At 51.1% G+C, this 19,116-nt stretch overlaps 3 protein-coding genes across 3 annotated transcripts in view; 2 read left to right on the top strand and 1 right to left on the bottom strand.

The window, feature by feature from the left end:
* Nucleotides 1–8,379, top strand: part of KCNAB1 (potassium voltage-gated channel subfamily A regulatory beta subunit 1) — a 33,006-nt gene extending 24,627 nt beyond the window's left edge. Inside the window, exons 9-14 of the mRNA XM_035566461.2 lie at nucleotides 3,487–3,572; nucleotides 3,703–3,823; nucleotides 4,285–4,379; nucleotides 5,336–5,456; nucleotides 5,946–6,034; nucleotides 6,710–8,379. Coding sequence (XP_035422354.1) covers nucleotides 3,487–3,572; nucleotides 3,703–3,823; nucleotides 4,285–4,379; nucleotides 5,336–5,456; nucleotides 5,946–6,034; nucleotides 6,710–6,799 — 602 coding nt within the window. The 3' untranslated portion in view covers nucleotides 6,800–8,379. The remainder of the gene's footprint in view (nucleotides 1–3,486; nucleotides 3,573–3,702; nucleotides 3,824–4,284; nucleotides 4,380–5,335; nucleotides 5,457–5,945; nucleotides 6,035–6,709) is intronic.
* Nucleotides 8,380–9,310: 931 nt separating this feature from the next.
* SSR3 (signal sequence receptor subunit 3) lies at nucleotides 9,311–13,028 on the bottom strand. The gene is made up of 5 exons (XM_035566457.2): nucleotides 12,836–13,028; nucleotides 12,455–12,581; nucleotides 11,638–11,736; nucleotides 10,522–10,653; nucleotides 9,311–9,848 (listed from the first exon to the last, which is right to left on the bottom strand). Exons 1-5 carry the CDS (start codon nucleotides 12,972–12,974, stop codon nucleotides 9,782–9,784), a joined length of 564 nt encoding a protein of 187 aa, XP_035422350.1. The 5' UTR covers nucleotides 12,975–13,028; the 3' UTR covers nucleotides 9,311–9,781.
* A 224-nt stretch (nucleotides 13,029–13,252) lies between these two features.
* Nucleotides 13,253–19,116, top strand: part of TIPARP (TCDD inducible poly(ADP-ribose) polymerase) — a 30,393-nt gene continuing 24,529 nt past the window's right edge. Inside the window, exons 1-2 of the mRNA XM_035566459.2 lie at nucleotides 13,253–13,421; nucleotides 13,611–13,802. The gene's annotated coding sequence lies outside the window, so the exon portion shown is untranslated. The remainder of the gene's footprint in view (nucleotides 13,422–13,610; nucleotides 13,803–19,116) is intronic.

Raw genomic sequence — 19,116 nt, 5'->3', positions numbered from 1 at the left:
GAAAATGCCGGGTGTGATCCCAGGCGGCTCCTCTGATGCGTGGTGTGAAATGAGAACTTGTTGGGGGGGCATTGCCCAGGTTTCTGGGCAACTGGGGGGAACGGTCCTTGTTCAGTTCGGTGAGGGGGGCAGATATTTAGGAACGCATGAGAGCCACGGTGTCTGTTCCCTCTAATGTTTCTCGGCTGATAACTGCCCATCGTGTAAGTGGCCGTGTGCCCTGGTTAGCCAGGAGCCCTCACCGGTACGTTATGGGGTGAGTGCACGGTTTAATGGGGAGCAGTTCCCATTTCTCCTGCTCTCAGGTGGGAGCTGACGCAGCTGTGCACGCCGTGGCAGGGGGAGATCAGCTCCACAACCGCGTAACAAACAGGCAGAAGAAAGAGGTGCAGGCAGCAGGGCTGTCACAGCTGAGTACATGGCAAACACAGCGGGGGCCTGGCCGCCCCCCGGGCTCCAGGAGGCACGAGCACCTCGGTGGCCCCGGGAGCGCTGCGTTACCCCGGCCCTGACCCCGTGCCAGCAGCCGTGGCTGCAGGAACATGCCTGGGACCCTAAAGGCAGCACAGACCTGCAGTGCATGGCGAGGTCAGGGCGCGTGGCGTGCCGTGTCGCGGGGGCAGGAGCACCTCTGAGCTCCGCCAGCTGTGGAGGCGCCGTCCATGCACGCGCAGCGCAGCCGAGCTCCGGCGCCCGCAGCTACGGATACTGCTCGCGGTGCTGGAGCCTGGCAGCAGCGTGTGAACCGTGGGGCTTGGCGAGACTTGGAGCAGGGTGAGAAAAGGGACGTTTTTGTTATGAATGGTGCGGTGTTTATTCTTTCTATGTACTTCGTGCTTTTTTTATGGTTCACCTACTAAGCCACTTCCATCCCAGAGCATCTGTTGAGCCATCTGTCGGTTCGGCAATATCTGGCACACGCAGCAAGTGTTAAGCTACCTTCACAAGGCATAATCCCAGCTATGCTCGGTGTCCTTAAGTGGCCATGCTTTTCCCACGAGTAAATAGCTGCTTCCCAACTCCTGCAGCCCACCGTGTCCCATGTGTGCAGCGCTGCTGGACGAGCACCTGCAGGAAGGGCTGTGCGGGGCCCCAGCCGGGCAGTGAGCGCAGCGCCAGGGGCAGGATTAGGGACAGGGGCAGGGACAGGGACAGGGACGGGCAGCATCGACCCCGGAGCACGCCCGAGGAACCCGTTGCCTACCGGAGGGGATGGATGGAAGCTGTCCGGATGAACCCCAGCTCACAGCACCGGGCGCTGCAGCTCGCTGGGGCTGCTGAGCACCAGACAGGCGTCCTTTGGCTTGGTGACACTTGACTGAAGTCCAGACACGCTCAAACCCCTGGCGAAAGACCTGCTGCTTTTCTTTTCCCTCTCGTGATGAGTCTTGTCAGCTCTGGGCTTTAAAAAATTTCATTGGAAAAGCGTCCCCTTTCTGATAGAAGGAGATATCCACGGTCTGCTCAGATGGGCGCTTCTGTTCCTGACCCTTCACGCTTCGTTACTCCGGCTGCAGATGCGATCCCCTGGCCGTGACAGCAGATGCTTCTCTTCGCCCCGAGCGACGCTTCCAGCCGAGCAGAGCCAGCGCTGGCTGGGGCAGGGGGGGCTCAGCCCACGGCCCCACAAATGCGCCAGGAGGGGACAGGAGCGGCTCCCGAGCTGACACTGCGCTGCTGGAGGCTGCCTGCCGGGGCTCGGAGCAGTCATTTTGAAAAAGCCTCTCCTTGAAGTGCTGTCATCTCTGCCATCCTGCGAGCAGATTGAGTGGTCCAGACGGATGCTGTTCACAAACTGTCCCAGAGGCGTACCCAAGGGTGAAGGATCTGGTAAACAAGAGTATAAATATACATATATTCTGAGCTGACTCCAGTTCTTCTTGAAAGGAGTAGAGGTGGGAGAAATGAAAACAACTGTGGACCAAAATGCGTAAGAGGCGTATGATAAAATGCTTATAAAATTCCTAAATGATCGTACAGCAAAAATAGAAAACCCAAAGCAGTGAGAAGTGGGTGCTACAGGGGGAGGAATTCCCCTACAGGATCACCCTACTGAAACCCTCCAGCATCACCCTACAGCTTCACACCACAGCCCTTTTTTTCTTAAAAAAAAAAAAAAAAAAAAAAAAAAAGAAGGAAAACAATATCTGGCATCTGAACTCTCCTCCTCCCTGGGGGAAGGAGCCCTCAAGCCGATGTTTCCGTCGGGAGCAGTTCTGCCTTCCCGACGCGAGGCCAGCTGCCCGTGCAGGAGGCACGCTGCGCTTTTAGAGCCCGCCGAGGGTTATAAATGGAGGCTTCATCATGTTTAGCTGCTTGTCGCTGCCTTCGGGAGAAATCTCACAATAACCTCCAGATTGGCAGTGTAAACTACCCTCTGCCAAGCTTTTTTTTTTTTTTTTTCCCCATAAATAGGACGAGAATCCTCATGTATACAAGGCAGCTTATCTTGTTCTTGGTAGCGGTGCCCAGCACCACGCCCCAGGAGCCCCAGCCGTTACCTTTAGCTTTAACACCTAGACCCAGGGCAGGCTCCTTTGTGCAGCTGGGTGCTGAGCGGGGCTGAGCGACCTCACCTGGGTCAGGATTTCAGAGGCGAACTCCCCCCTTCTTGCAGCTTTCCGAGGACCAGCGCGCTGCAGTCCGGCAGCGCCTGCCGGGTGTGAGGTGCCTCGTGTGTAATGGCAATGGGGATTGTTTTCTTCTGCTTCCCAGCTCCCACTTACCTTGTTTCTGTCGGGTTGAACAACGCGCTGTTAGGGGCTCACATCACCTGTAAGGTTAAATATTTTTCCGTGCCATTTTTCAAATGCTGTTCTGTCGCTGGGAGGATCCCATTCCCAGACAAGAACCCACCCAGCCTCTTCTGTCTGAGGGCTGCCTTGGCATAAAGAAAGGAAGCAGAGGAGCTGCAAGATGTCCTCTTGTGACAAGGGTGGAAAATGAACAGGGAACGAAGGGAGGCCCCGTCCCTGCACCGCGGGCACCTCTGGATGAGCGCGCCCCTGGTGCCTGGTGCGGGGCTGGGGCCGGGGCTGGAGCAGCACTTTCAATTTATTTTTCGACTGTGCTGCCCTCTTGTGTTAAGTTTTGGAGGGGATATTATTATGGGATAATATTAGACAATAGCCAGTTGGTAAAAGTTTTTAAGCAACTGGACTTTTTACATTTACGCTGTTATTGCTTCTTCCTCCTTGCTCGAGCAGGAGAGCTTGGCAAAAGCAGCGCGTTGTGTGAAGCCCCGTTACGAGCCGAGCCGTGGAGCTGTTACCTGGCTTGTTGCCCGCTGGCCACGTAGCCAAGCAGCCCGGGCTCCTGCGGCTCCTGCGGCTCACCGGGGCTCTGGCCGGAGCATCCCTGGCTCTGGGAGCAGTGCTGGCAGCTCGCTGGGCTCTTACTGGTGGCTTTGGGTGAGTTTGGTGCTGATAAATCTGGCTCTGCAGAGTTCTCTTACTTTTTTTTTTCTTTTTTTTTTTTTTCCTGCAGAAATCGTCCGAGCAATGACACACGTAATAAACCAGGGCATGGCGATGTACTGGGGGACGTCACGCTGGAGCGCCATGGAGATCATGGTAAGGAAAAGTCCCTTTTCCTGGCACCCCCGTGCTCAAGGAGACCAGTCTGTGGGTGGCTTGTCCGGTTATGTCCTGCGAGAGCCTCTCGGCGAGTGCAGTGGTTTTTTGCTTGGTTTCTCTCCTCCAGGAAGCCTACTCCGTGGCCAGGCAGTTTAACATGATACCGCCCGTGTGCGAGCAAGCTGAGTACCACCTTTTCCAACGAGAGAAAGTGGAGGTTCAGCTGCCGGAATTGTACCACAAAATCGGTAAAGTCTGAGGCCGTGCATTTTATCTATTTCATTTTCAGAGAGAAATAAAGAATGGTCAGACCAGAGGCTCCTGAGGGGAGCAGTGCCCTTCCCTGCACGCCCCTGCTGCGGGTGGAAAGCGAGAGCCAAGTGCCTCGCTAATGGCCTAAAGGAAACCTGGCTTAGTGCCTCTGGTAGAAGCGGGTGTTAATTGGAGTGGCTGCTTCTGCCCGCTGAGACCCCGCGGTCCGTGCAGGTGTCACAGTAAGGCTTTGGATGAGCACCAAGGGCACCCCTTGAAAATACAGAACAAGCAAACCCCGTCTGCCAGGAAGATGCTCTCGACACCCTTAAAGGGACTGAAGAGCACTGGCAGCTGCCATACAAATAAGCAGGAGTTGTTTGCTCTGTGCTGAAAGTGCAGTTTGTGACCCAGCTCTGCTTTCCCCAGTGCCCTAAAACCTCTGCCCTCTCCGCAGGGGTGGGCGCGATGACGTGGTCTCCCCTGGCCTGCGGGATCATCTCAGGGAAATACGGCAACGGGGTCCCCGAAAGCTCCAGGGCGGCTCTAAAGGTATTTTTTCACATGCTCCAGAAGAGCGGGTGTGCTGCTGTGGTGAGGGCTGGCAGATGCCAAGGAAAGGCAGCCCCGTGGCTGGAGGCTGCCCTGCACGGACGGGCTCGGTTCCTCTGGCCCCTGGGCTGGCAGCGGGTCGGGGCTGGCCGTGGGTTCAGCTCCTGCTCTTGGGCACTGGGGTGCTCTTGGCCAGCTCTCACAGCTTCCGTAAGCTGTGCCGCTCCTGTATCACATCTGCCTTAGGTGGCTGACTTTATTCTCAGGGCTGGAGAACACCTACTTGAAAATCCCAGTACATCAGCTGAAAGGAAAGGCACAGTGTGCACTGACCTGCTAACAAGCATCACGAATTTCAAACGTGGCATTTCATTGCATTTGTGATTTTTTTTTTCAGAACAAAGTACACCTTTCAAAACAAAATATGTAATATTTGCTGCAAACTAGCTGAGAAGGCATCATTTCCCAGAGGGATCTGAATTGAATCAGTGAATCAGAATTGAATTTCAAGTCTGGAGCTGGGAGAACCGAAATCTCAGCCTCTTCTAATTAATTTTCTAATCTCAAACATTAGCAGTAAGCCTTGAACAAGATCACATGTTCTCTCACTTGTTTGCTGGGAGGAAGTGGGGTGTCAAAAGTCTTCTGCAGTTGACCAATATTTCACCTTTTTTCCAATTGCAATTGGCTCCAGCGGCCCAAAAATAAAGCTGCGGGGGTCCCGATTCCAGGCTGAGCCCCTCAGTGGCACACAGCCCGAGCAGTACGGACGTGGGCTGCTAAGGGCGACGTCCTGCCCCCTGCCACAACTGCTTCAGGTAGCAGAGCACCACGTTGTTCATCCCCCGGTTACCTCCCGGGTTGGACATGATTTTTAGAGGTGCTGATAATTGCCCTTACCTTTCCACTTTGGTCGATTAAAACTGACACCTGACTGCAATGTAATTTACTTCCAGTGCTACCAGTGGCTGAAAGAAAAAATCGTAAGTGAAGAGGGAAGAAAGCAGCAAACGAAGCTGAAGGACCTCTCGCCTATCGCGGAGCGTCTGGGCTGCACACTACCTCAGCTGGCAGTCGGTAAGCAGTAGCGCAGGGGCTGTGGTGGCGCCGTGCCTTTCCCTGCTTTTGTCAGATAAAAGGGTCCAGGTGAGAAGATGTTAGGGGCACGCCTTCCTTGGATCGGGTAGTCCTGAAGTACTCAGCTGACAGAATTGTGTAGCTGACTGAGGAACCAGGCCGGGAGAAGAGCAGTCCGTAAGGCGGTGACTGGTGCGGATGCGGTAGGTCAGGCATCCCCAGCTCTCGTTCCGTGGGAAGAGGAAGAACAGCCCGATGGAACGAAAGACAGCACTTTTAAAAATGGAAAAAGGAAGTATCGACACGATGCGTGACTATCCTGTTTAATTGGATTAGGAATGACTCAGAGGGGACCTGGGAAGTGACAGCTTCCAAAAATACTGTTGTTATTTGTCAAATAGAGACAGAAGTTCTGGCAATTACCGGGATCAGCAGTAATGCAGTGCAGTGAACCCTTTGTTCCTAACCATCCTGTGACTTTGTTCCCAGCGTGGTGTCTGAGAAACGAGGGGGTGAGCTCTGTTCTTCTAGGATCTTCCAACCCGGAGCAGCTGATAGAGAACCTGGGAGCCATACAGGCAAGTGCTCGCGGCGGCCGCGTGGCAGCTCCTGCCTGACTCCTGCGTTACTTCAAGGCAACGTTGGCATACCTTGAGACTAGTGCCCTTGTTTTCTTAAGAGTTTTACTACTGTGTGTTTTGTTTCAGGCCTCTTACGGTGCTAGTTATACACATTAATTAGGCAAACCTACCGCACTTCACCACGACTGACACCCCTGTGCAGCGGCTGTGTCCGTGTTCAGCAACAGGAGGGGGATGTCAGCAGGGTCAGTGGCTTGTTCTGCTACTCGCCTCAAGGCTTAATTGAAATAAGCAAGTGGTCTGAGATATTCTACCCTAAGTCTTCAGCACTAGGCCTGAGAAAAGCACAGGGCCCGTAAGGGCCTTAACTAGCCTCTGTTGCTGTTCACAGATAAGAGCTTCCTCTGGTGTTCCTGCCACCTCCGCTGCAGTCGAGCAGCATTGTGCACACAGTTTAGGACAAGCATTTCTGCGGTTGTCTCACAGCATAAAGTTGCTTTACCTTTTTCCCTTAGAGGAAAACTGTTATTAGATAAATGTTCAAATACGTCTCTCACACACACACAACCCCAGAGGAGACGTTCTTTGATGAAATCTAGATTTAATTTTGGAAAAAGCTGCGACTGTCTTTAATGGAAGCTTGACTAAACCTTGGCTTTCTTCTACCCCTAGGTTCTTCCAAAGATGACATCACATATTGTAAATGAAATAGATAATATTCTGGGAAATAAGCCCTACAGCAAGAAGGACTACAGATCATAATGCAATGCATGAATTACCTGGACTGCATGGTTTAATAAGTGCTCTGTACAGAAGTACAGTCCTGAGTTAATATCCGGTCATTAGAATCAGTCAGCAGCTTGCTGCTCCGTGTCTACTGTTACTGGATCCTTCGAGACGTGTGCTGTTGCTACCAATCTGCAGTGAAGTTTAAAAGCACAGCTGATCTCCTTCACAAGCAAGAACTATCTTGTATTTTCTTACCTTCGACGGAATTCATTAATTTTTACTTTCCTCTTAGCACCTCATGCTTGTGCTGTGAAAAACACATGTAAAGCAAAAAATAATTTATAACCTTCAGGTACTTGGTAATTAAAGAAGGATGTACAGATATATTTTTTCAATGAAGAAAAGCCAGATACAACTTAGGTTTTAATAAAATCACATTCGGGAATTCTCAACTATAAAGTTTCTTCAGTTAGGTTAACAGATAGAATGGGCAAGTTCAGATTTTCCATTTGCTTTTTTTTAATGCTGAATACATGCTTTAGATTTTGTTTGTAATGGAAAAATGAACTTAAGTCAGAGAATTAGTTATACATTCTATTGCTCGACTGCTAACTAGACAATTATTTCAGCCATGGGGTGCTCTTAAGACATTACGTCAAGTAGAAGCCAGAAGAGCACAGTTTAAAAACCCCCAGATGCATGTCAGGTTAAGATAAACAACTCCTGTTTGCAAAATTTTAATTCTATATAAACTTTAAACCAAGAAATCCATGGTAAAATAGTTTTTTGCATTTTCTAGAAACCTGCCTCTACTTTTGCCTGCTTGTAGACATAGCTATTGCAAATTTCAATATTCATGAGCTTTTGAGGATACAGACACTTATAGATATATGTAGTGCATAGCTGCTGAAAACTACCAGAAACAATCAGGTGTGCATTTTGGTGGAAGGCTACATTTGCTTTAACTTGTTCTGGAATCGGGCATAAGTAAATGCATTGTATTTTTAAGACACAGGTAGTTCTTTTGTGAGCATTTCATCCTTTACAGCAGTTGATAGTAAACATTTCGCTATTAATTTGCCCACCTTCAGAACCACGCCATATTTTACCATTAGTTTGCTTTGTCAAGCGCGCCTGAGATTTTGGTTAGTCCTTCACACTGGTACTGAAACATACTTTAGGGACATAATTCCTAGAGGTACAGCTATGTACAGTATTCGTAGGACCCTTCTATGCTATTCCTCTTAACTTCAGGATATCTGCGACGCGTGTGGCGCTCACGGGGGGGGCCACGTGAACAGATACGAATACTTGACTTGTTCTCTCCTGTATTTAATCCAATAAGCTGTGGTATGTGTAAATGACCTTAGCTGCTGTATATCAAGAAATGCAGTCTGACTTTGACTTCTGCTTGGACCCAATAAAAGCATTTTGTGCAACTGATTCTATACTTGGAGCTCTGTTACCAATGATGACACCGGTTATGATAAAGCAGTGGCTTGCGTTGAAAACAGCCGTGAATCATTCTGCAGCGAAGTCAGCCCACTACAGCAGGCATCGGTCCTACGTAACGCTTTGGCCTGAAACCAACCCCATGAGACCATCCTTGTGGCAGCTCCCTGAAGCCCCACTGCATTTCAGCGACCGGCCTCCCATGTCCGACACGGGCTGGTGGGGCACGGCGAGCGGCGGCGGCTGCTGAGCACCCGGCACCTCCCGTACCAAGGTTTGTCACTGCTCGGGGCCCCCTCCCCAGGCCTGCCAGGAGTAACTGTCACCTTCCTTCTGAAAATTAAATGGGTAAGTGGTCTGAACTCTGCTTCGTGGGCACTAGCCCTAGGATCAGCGCTGCAAGTCAGACCAGGAAACTACCGAAGCTGAAAAGTTACCTGACTACGTAGAAAAAAGAACTGTTTCCATTTCCTATGCAGAAATTACAAGCCGCGTACGCTATCTGGCTTGCCTTGCAGTTATCTCCTGAACTTCAGAATCTTCTTTAATAAATTTTACATGCGGATGAATCTTATTGAAGCACGAAGATCAGCAAAGTAATTTTTAGGTTAAATCTGATTATAAGCTTTCTCTTCCTTCCTACAGATTGAAGTTTGTAACAGCAGTATCTATGACTTCTACACTAAATACAGCTCCATTAATAGTAGCAGTGTTTAGCATTTTAAGTAACAGCTGCCTCACTGATAGCATGGAAAAAAAAAGGATTGCCTGATAAACCCATTACAAAAAGCCAGCTGAAGCATTTTAGTTAAGTCACGCTAGGAAAAGCTGCAGGTTTTTTGATTTTTAACTTCAGAAATGAATGGGGGAAAAAGATTCAAACAAATTCAAGAATGTTTTCTTAGGAGATGCTGTTCAGATTCTGTACTGACTCAAAGTTACTTAAAAATGAAGAGTATTTCCCCTGAAAACAATAAACATGTTGACTTGTAGAAGCCTCTTCTCTAATGGAAGCAGAGTTGACAAGCCTATGCACGTTGCTTACCCCCAGAAATACCCGCTTTCAGAAACTGACAAAGGAAATACAGGAAATTAAATGACAAAAAGCCTCCTTTTTATTAAAACTTTGCAAGTTACAATAATGATGGATTGTCACTTTTCACGACCATGGAGTTTGGCTCTTACAATAGCCACCGAATTTACAGGCAAGTTCTGTTACAGGGTTCGACTACAGCTGTTCTACTGCTGTGCAGCACCCTTATGGTCTGCTTGTGTTGTTTACTGGTCTGCAGAATCATCACACCCGTGAAGTGCTTCAGGAAGGCTGTCTGATAACGGCTCACACGCCATCTCCTTTCAATGCTAAGTAAAAAAATTTGATTCATTTATTGAATAACACCACGCAAAGATACCAAATGTATAATTCACTAATTTTCTGTTGAAACCCTCCCCCCAGACCCTCAGGCAGTCACATAATAAAAACATGTATTCCTATTCCTCCCTGAAGCTTTTGTGTGGAAGTTGAACGCTGCCACAAGAATGAACTGTGGGGTTTTTTTGTGTCTACTTGGATCCTGTAGATAGCAGGGCGATCAGTCCAGATGAAGCACTTATAGAAAGGATATAGTTTCTGTAGGAAGAAGGTTAAGGATGTACACATGTAAAGATACCACTGCTTTTTTTTTTTTTTACAGAACATTTAGTAGAAGTTGTATGAAAAAGAACAAATTGAAGCAGTCTTCCTCTGTAGACTTAAAATAGGACTGCAACACTGGAGCTAGCAATACAGCTTACCATCAAGGCTATCAGCAAGTCATCAAATACTTCAGAATGAAGGCACTCCTTCTAAAGTTTAAAGTTTAACCTGTTCTCTTAGAAGTGTTTCTAGCAGTATTTAAGTAACAAAAAAAACCTTGTAAATTGACTGAAACTAAACAGTTCTGTAATGTAGCAGCACACGGCAATTAACACCGATACAGTGTTTTTACAAGAACGTGAGCTGCCTCCTTACTGCATAATTACAATATTGAAATGGCAAAGCCGTAAGAATTTTTGTAGATTGCCCAAGTAATATCTTTAAAACACCTAGTGACAGACGATAAACATTTATGTGATTTTGGATGTGTTTTTTTTTTCTTTTTGTATTCTCTCTTTTTACATGCAAGCGTTTCTAAGCTAAGGTACTAAAAATGAACCGCACCCATCAGCGGGGCCCACTTGCAACCCAGCTGATAAATACAGTTACCAATGACAACAAACAGGAACAGGGCTTCGGTTGTTCCAGGCGTGGCAATAAAGGATACACGGTGGGGTTGAAGTTCTTCAGCACAAAAAACGAAGCGATGATGACCAAGACCAGGAAGAGGGTGTTGTTGTAGAAGATGGAAAAGGTTGTTGCTTCGTAATCTGCAACTTCATTTTTCTTCCACAGAATTCTACGAACAGGTAAAGACATCATTTCACACGCTGAAATCAGGGCATAGCCCAGCACACCCACCATTTGAAGAGACCGGCACCCAGAGGTGTAACAGACCACATCGTGCAGCTCTTGTCACAGCCAGCTTCTAGAAGACAGCACAGCAGAAACTACCCGTCAGCTCATCAGTTACAGACAAAACCCTGCGTATTCTCTGCACTTGCCTATTTACTTACGATTTGTCTTCTCTCCATGCGCATCAAACCCGGCCCTATATAAATAGCAGCGCTCGCAGGTTCGTGTCTGTTAGATACTAACAGCACGGTGGGCTGTAAGGGAAGGTGTGGCTTTTTTGCTCCAAGGAGAAGATAGTTCTCCTCCTTATGTCTTACACAGCCCTGACCGGCACCTACGCTAACACGGGGCGCTGTCTGACACTCATCGGGCACAGCCCGGGTACTCGCCGGAGCTACTACAGGGGAAATCTGCACACTTGCTTTCCCAGTCACAACCGCTGGGGGTGCCAAGGGCAACCACCGATGAGCAGCACAGCGCAGCAGCAGAAGGAAACGCGCTCCCGCAGGAACTTGCAGTCCGCTACGCCACGTATGTCGCATGCGCCCTACCCTTCAGCGTCCCTTCAGGCAGTTACCAGCGGGCCTGTACTAAAAGGTGTTTTGCTTTGCACCTCAGGGACTGGGAGGCTGCCTTATAGGACCTTACTGATAACAGCTTTGATGTTTAAGACCGTTCACTGACCATTCGAAAGGATTTATAGCTGAACAAAAAGCTGACAAAATAGCTTTTACTTATCGGGGGGAAAAAAAAAAAAACAACAATTTTTCTACTTACCATAAAAAAAAGGAAACAATTTAACTTACCAGAAGAAAAAGTTTCTAGTTACAGAGAAAAACAACAGCCAAGCAACAGTGTCTAATATCCTACCCGGAGCTTTAAGGATGCCAGGCATTATTAAAACAAGAGAAAGGCAGCAAGAGGTTACCTTTCATCCTTCTCCTTACGGGACATCTTCCTGTTGTCTGCCTCAGAAAGCTTACGAGTGACTTCTTTGGAAACAGCGTCTTCTCTTTTCTGTGCCACCCTGTAAGAAACACGATTTTTGTTGAAGTTGCAAAATGAAAAAAAAATGCGACTACAGGAAGTGGCATTTTACAGGGAAGATTAAAAGTCAGCCAAGATACCGAACAGCTTTGCCAGGCTAAAGGAACAATAAGCAGTAATTAAATTAGGAGCAGTGCTCGTCAAATGGGGTTTGTGGCAATACCCACTGAGACCAAGGGCAGTTCTGCTGTTTCATTGTGCTGCTGGCTGACAAGGCTGGTCTATTCCGTAACTACAGGGGAGGTAACAGAAACCAATTAGGATTTATGGGTACCAAAGAAGCCTGGCAAGTACACGATCCATGTGCCTTTCTCCCCCACGCTGAAGTTACCAGCCTCGCGGTAACAGGCAACAGCTTTAGGAAAAGCGTGAGTGGACATTTTGGTGTCACACCTTAAACTCCCATCAAGGACTTCCAACGGAAAAGCAGTCAAGAAGCGAAGGTCACGGTTAAACGCTGCAGTTGTCACTTTTCCCCCTCACACCGTCACAGCTTAAGATCTGTATCGGTGTAAGTTAATGCAATTCAGCAGCTAATGCAATGAATTGTGAAGGCAGCAAAAAGCAAGACAAAGTGCTGGATATCTTCCCACTTCTACATAAAATAGCTCTTCAGAGTAACGTTTCACGTTCTCACTCATAAAAACAACGCAAACGTATTTCGCGACGAATTAACTGACAAGAGCCGCTGCGCTTACTTGTGCTTGAGCACAAACTTGACGTTCTTGTAGGCGAAGGCCACGAGGTAGGTGCTGATGAGGGTCATCACGCTGTACAGCACGGCGGACTGGACGAGATCCATGTGCCATATCCTCCAGTAAAGCCCTTCAGAAACGAACAACGGGCACCATTAGCGCGTTATCGCCCCGCGCGGAGCCCCCGGCACCCCGCAGCCCCCCCCTCCGCCCCCAGCCCGGCCCGGGGCCGCCACGTCGGCAGCGGGGGGGGGGGGGGGGCGGGGGGGGTGAGGACGGAGCCGGGCCGCGGGCAGGGCCCTGAGGGGGGGGGGCGCCGCTCCCCGGGCTCAGCTCGGCCCAGCCCCGGTGCCGGTGCCGGTGCCTGCCCCCCGCGCCGCTCACAGATGGGGATGGCGGAGACGATGAAGGCGTTGCCGAAGAAGAGCGCGGAGGACTTGGCCGAGAGGTTGCGGCTGAAGTCCTGCAGCAGCAGGTCCTCCTCCGACTGCTGCCGCCCGCCGGGGCCGCCCCTGGGCGCCATGGCTGCCTCACCACACGGAGCGGCGCGGCGCGGCGGGGCGGGGCGGGGCGGGGCGGGACCCGTCGCTTCCGGGACTCGCCGAGGGGACTTCCGGCGGCGGAGGGGGGCTGACCGGGGCCGACCGGGGCCGGGCCCATGCGGAGACCCGGGACCGGGACCGGGACCGGGACCGGGACCGGGACCGGGACCGGGACCGGGACCGGGACCGGGACCGGGACCGGGACCGGGACCGGGACCGGGACCGGGACCGGGACCGGGACCGGGACCGGGACCGGGACCGGGACCGGGACCGGGACCGGGACCGGGACCGGGACCGGGACCGGGCTGAGGGCGCCCCCGGTGCGGAGAGAGGAGCCCCGCCTCGCCTCGCCTCACCTCACCTCACCTCGCCTCGCCTCGCGGCCCCCAGGTGCGCAGCACGAGGAGGGCAGGGCAGCTGGAGACGAGGTGGGTTTGTGTCACCGCGCGTACCCGTTATAACGAAGAAGAGACGTACAAAACGTCTGTAGGCGGAGCGGGGCTCCGCTGTTCGGCCCCGGACCGAGCTCCTCTCACTGAATGCGGTGGTGGCGTCGCGGTGCACGCCGAGCGCGGCGCGCAGTTAGAACATCACCAGCGTTGTGTTGTTACCTGCAGGGAGCGACGGGAGGAACGCGCCTGGTGCTGGGGCCGCCCTTCCTCCGTGGCACGGGATTGTGCCTGCAGCAGGGCCCCCGGGCTGCCCCACAAGCTGATGAGGTGAAGTGAAGCACAGTGACCCCGATGAGGTGAAGCGCAGTAACCTGCTGAGATGAAGCACAACACCGCCAAGCGCCAGCAGAACGAGCGGTGAGTACTGAGCGTGCTGTGCCCCCGCGAAGAGGCTGGGACCCGCCTTGCCCCTTCATCCACCCCCTTGCTCTTCGTCGCTCAGGTGGCAGCACCACCCGCGCACAGGCACCCTGCTGTCACGGGTCTCCGACCGCTGACAGGAATCCCATCGCTTGGGAGCGTGTGGCAGGGGGCCTCGGGGTGGCGGCCCGGGGAGCTCTGGCTGCTGTCCTTTGGCGTTGTTGTTCGCTGCAGCTCTTGAGCAATCGGTGGTGGCTCCCACACCTAGCTGGATTAAACTATTTGAGCTGCGCTTTCTTAATTTCTAAATATTTCTGTGGCCGTCTAAAAACGGAGAAAAGATAAACTTGCTTAAAAGTAACAGAAAGGGAATTCAGACTGTCCTAATTAAATATTTTTCTGTGTGGAAGTTGAGGTCATCAGAGGCATTTTAGTGGACGGTTGTTTCAAGGGCTTTAACCTTCTAAGCATGCACGTGTGTATTGCGCGGGACTTTCTTGACAATCTTGTTTGTAAAACCCTTTAAAACTAAATGTGTAGTGGGTAACGTCGCCATTTGATCAATATTGTAGGAATTTCCATATTGAAGTGCATTGTTAGAGTTGTCAAAAGTAGTTGGAAAGCGCAGGACAGATTACGTGTAAGATTGTTTTAAGATTCCGGCTTGTTGCCCGTGTTTCTGCACAGATTTCTTCCTCCACTCATCTGGGTAAATGTGCGTTGCGGTGGAATGTAATTAAGTTTCCGTTCTGGGTTTGGGTTTACGTGAGCAGCACGGTAGCATTTCAGAACGCAGTCTGCCCGGTGCCCATCTGGCTCTCCGTTAAGATGAAGTATGACTTGAAGAGCAATGGCTCTTGTTCCCAAAGTGAAACTTGTTCTGCTAACACAAATATTGGTACTGCCAGCCTTGTAAGTTATGAAGAACGTTTCTTACCAATTTTCATATTAGAACGCAGAAGGAGTGGTACGTATTCTGGAAACACGGGGCTTATCTTTGCTTCTCACGCTTCTAAAACTCAGCTGGACTAAGCTAAAAGCTGTAAATTTGGGCAGAGGCATTTCCCAGCAGGGTTTGTTCTGCCTGTTTTGCTGCCTCCACTTCCCTGTGCGAAGTACAGACTCAAAGCCACGTTGGTGTCAGGTTGGAAAGTAGACTCTGCCAGGCAGCTGATAAGCACCGAACCAGTCTGCTCCTCAGCAAAGCTGTGTTCGTTACCTCCTGTGCTAACAGGAATCTGAATGTCCCGGGGTCTGAGAACGATTGTCATCGGTCTGACCGTCTGACTTTGGTGTGTGTTATTGATCGGATTCTGACAGTCTGCGTGCTTAGGGTGCATGGGAAAATAATCCTGAGGCTGCAGCACAACGACTCCACGACGTATTCCTAGGTTTGTTTGGTTTTTCAGCTGGTTGATTTGTGCCATCTCTTCGTTTAGGTTTCAGAATCCTGAGAGAATCCCTAACATGCAGAAGGGGCAATCCCTGTGAGGCAGCGCAGGCAGGGGCAGCCTCAAGGCGGGTCGGGAACAGGACCAGGAGAGTTTTGTGGTGGCTCTTCCCGTCACCGTAGCAGCGCTAGGAGTAGGTGCCCTGGGGCTGGGGAGCTGCAGCGCCTTTGTAGCTCCAGTAGCAAATTCCAGTGGTGTAATGCGGAGTTGCTCTGGCGACGTGGCGGTTCCCGTTATCTCACGGGTCTCCAGCAGGTCAGTGCTTGAATATCTGGGGTGTAATTGGTGTCTGGGCAGTGCGGGGTGGAAGGAGCCGGGCATTCGTGGGGAGGAAGGCAGAGTCTGTCTGCTCTGCTGCTTTAACTGAAGTAACTCACCAAAACTGAGAACAGTGTAGATCTGGTCTAAAAGCTTTGTGACAGTTTGCAGCTGTTTATTGTTATTCTCAGGGGGAATTGTGTGTTCTCCTCATCCTGGCTAGAAGAAGTCTGGACAGATTTTCTGTGCTTCTTACACCCGCGGTGCTTGATAGCTGGGAATTAAATTCCACGGTCTTAAACCGCTCAGTTTTCACCTTTACACCTGCATTCAGCCTGACTTCTGAACGGCGTTCGTTCCAGAGCCAACGGACTAGGCTTTGTCAGGGATTTGGGGACCCTTCTGGGACCCCATCTGGGCGGGCTGTGAGGTCCCTTCTGACCCAAACCAGTCTGCGATTCTGTGGTGTCCAACAACGAAATTAGAGCAGAGCAAAAAGCTTCACTGTAGTTAAGACCGGGGAAAAAAAACCCTCTTTGTCGAAAAGAGAACCCTTCTCGTATTCCACAATCCCCGTGTTTACTTGGAGGTGTTGGAGTTTGTCATGCAGTGAGGGGTGAGTGCTCTGAAGTTGGATCAGCTGATGGGGGATTGCTGAAATACGAAAGGAAGACCTCCTTTGAGTGAAGAGGCATGGCGCTCATAAACTGAGTGGCTTCTGCTGTCTCTGTGAAATAGGTGGATGAGAAGCCTTTCAGTTCTCTCTGTGCTGTGTTGTGTTTGTTTGTTTTTTTTTGTTTTCTTTGAAGTCTGAGGTTTAAAACTGGAGACAATCTGGCTGTATTATTTTTCAGACAAATCTGTTCTCGGGTGGGGTTTAGAGCGTAGCCCCCAAAACAGCGCAGCTGTCACAGCTGGAGGGACAGGCCGTGGGCTGGTCTTGAACCAGTGTTCTTTCCAGACAGCTTGAGGGGATGGCTTCCTGACCTGGGTATGAATTTGAGAGGAATTCTGAGACGCTGTAGGCAGGGGAGAATGTCTGAGTTGCGCTTCTCTGCATTAGGAAGAGGGAAAATAGCTGCAACGGTCGCTGAGGTGAATAAAGGAGGGTGCGTCACCCAGCGCTGGCGTTCCGTGAGCTGTTCCTTTTTAGCTTTTTAGAACATGCAGCTGCAGGAACAGACCCTCCACCTAGAAAGGTAACTTCCCCAGAGACTCTTGCCCTGAGTGTGACCGCTACCGTTTTTTTCTGTCTCTGCTTTGTGATAAACCTTTGTTGTTTCATGGCGTGGGCCTAGGTTCGAAAGGTGCCGCTCAGTAGCAGTGCAGAATGGGAACCGCTGTGGCGGGTACAGGACCCCGGTGGCGCTGGGCGGTGGGGTCCCAGCTGCTTTCCCAGGCTATGGCACGAAGCACGTGCCGCTCCCTGGAGGCCCTCCTGACCTAAAGCTGCAGGAACCAGCGTGGCCGGAATTCGGTCATTGTTGAGCATTCCTAGTGGAGAGAGACTTTAACAGAGTATTTGTTTAATCTCAGCGGGTTTGCACCTTGGAGTTCCTGCTCTCCTCACCCTCAGTTCAGAGCGAAGCGAGATTCAGCCCACTAGGTGTCACTCCGACAAAGGCCCCCGGAACGTCGGTGTTAACCTCTTGCTGCCCTCCTCCTTGTTCGTTTCCTTTGGCGGCCCGCGTCATTTCACCTTCGTGTAAACACATCGAGCGCTTTTTTTAATTCTTAAAAAACAAACTAAAACAAAACAGACAAAAAAAACCAACCCGCAATTAAAATTCCTGGTCCTGGAATTCAGAGAGTCGATAGAAATAGACTCGAAGTGCCTTACTTATGCAATTTGTAAGGGAGGGGAAAGAAATCTACATCCCATAGCCTGAGCGTGCTGACGGACAGCATGATGAAAAACGGACTGTTGCACAGCTCCTGCAAAAGTCTAATAGGAGGGGAAGAGTCAGCACATCTTAACAGCAGTGAACTGCTCAGAGATCCTCTTTCTTCTGTCTGTTAAAGTGTGAAAAACCAATCTGCATCATTGACACTTCTGTTTCCGTGGTACTGAGATAACCTGTCTGCTGGCACGTGGCTGTCGGAACAGGGGTCGGGCTAGAAATGTTATTTGAAGGAGATTAGCACTTGTCGTCATCGCGCGTCATGAAATGGGAGAAGTGAAGAAGTTGTTGAAGGAAACCCAGGTACCACTGAAGACAACTTGGTTCTCGTCTTGATTTGTGGTGGGAGGTGAGGCGGGTTGCTGGTGCTCTGTATGCCCCGAACGCACCGGGGGCGGTGTTGCTGAGCATCTCGCTCACAGGAGTTCTCTTTCTTCATGTCTTGAAATCCGTGAGGCCTGCCTAAAACTGCCTAAAGACAGTGTTGTCAGGCATCCCCAGAAGTCCCGCTGCAGAGGTTTGTAACCTTTAACGGGAGGGCTTCCTCGTGCCCCCTGCTAGCTGCCACCAGCAGCTCTTCCCTGTGATGTGATGGCAGAGGATCTCGTAGTGCTTTTAAGGAGTCCTTCAGCGGCTCAGCGTTGCCTTTCCGTGATGGGAACCGTAACCTTTCCCATGCGGTAATGCAGGCGTGCACATCTGGCATCACCGTGTCCCTTTTTTTCCGTGTTCCTTCAGAAGCCTTTTGTTTCCCCTGCAAAGTAATTTGACCGTAGTTCCTCTGTGTTCCTTCCGTGCTGTGTGCCGTGAAGGGAGTGCTCCGTTACAGCAGCCCAACGAAGGCCACGAGCAGTCCGTTTGCAGGGGGAGGCATCCCGAGACCACGCGAAGGACGGTGGCTGGAGGAGGTTCGGCTAGCTGGGTGATGGGGGAGCTGACTAAAGGGCTGGCATTTACCTCCTAAGCTTGGCGGCGCGGGGACAAGTTACAGAGGACAGCGTGGCGTCTAACAGCTTTGTCCTCTGCTGGCTTATCCGCCGGTACAGGGAGCTAAAATTAGAGCTTGTGTCAGTGCCGGTTCCTCTGCCTGTTCTCTCCGGGAAACGCAGGGGGCAGCAGAAGCTTAAACGAGCCGGGCTTGGGATTAACGGCTCTGGGGGAGCCGAGGAGGTGCAGCGCGCCTCGTGTGTGCCGCCTGCTTCCGCAGCATCCCTCAGCGCCCCGCACCATTTGTCGACTTCGTATCAAACACAGAGACGGAAAATCGCCGTGGCCGTGCTGTGACCCGCTGGGGGCGGTTGAGGATGGCCGTTCTGCAGGTGCTCAGAAAAGGAGGTCTCGCGTCTGCCACGAGAGCGATCAGAGCCTGCAAACCTTGTTTTAACTGCGAGCACTGAAGTCGCAGACGTTCCCCTTCTTTCCGCAGCAAATCGGGGCGCCTACTGCTGGTGGCGTTATTTGAGGGACGTTATTTGGCGTTATTTTTCGGGACCACTAAGTGCCGCGTTCGCCCTGATGCGGTTGCCGTTCGGAAGGAGTACGGAAAGCTGGCCTCCTCTCGCTCGAGGTTTAAGCGTGTTTAGAAATGAGGCCACGCGTCCACCGCGCTCGCAGGTTCTTTCCAGGTTTCAGCGGGGCGGCCTCAGAACTGGCTGCGCGTTCCGCTGCCGTGCCAGGGCGTTTCCTTCGGTGACACACGTG

The sequence above is a fragment of the Cygnus atratus genome, chromosome 9 (assembly GCF_013377495.2).
Source record: "Cygnus atratus isolate AKBS03 ecotype Queensland, Australia chromosome 9, CAtr_DNAZoo_HiC_assembly, whole genome shotgun sequence".
Lineage (NCBI taxonomy): Eukaryota > Metazoa > Chordata > Aves > Anseriformes > Anatidae > Cygnus > Cygnus atratus.
Note: the sequence above shows the minus strand (reverse complement) of the source record. Positions and strands in the feature narration are given on the sequence as shown.

Bases quoted from the DNA above. Each gene is read 5' to 3' on its own strand.
- SSR3 (XM_035566457.2), bottom strand. From the start codon at position 12,974: ATGGCGCCCAGGGGCGGCCCCGGCGGGCGGCAGCAGTCGGAGGAGGAC. The intron at 12,582-12,835 runs GTGAGCGGCGCG...TCGTTTCTGAAG, and splicing joins CGTCTCCGCCATCCCCATCT to GGCTTTACTGGAGGATATGG. The intron at 11,737-12,454 runs GTAAGCGCAGCG...TGTTTCTTACAG, and splicing joins AAGTTTGTGCTCAAGCACAA to GGTGGCACAGAAAAGAGAAG.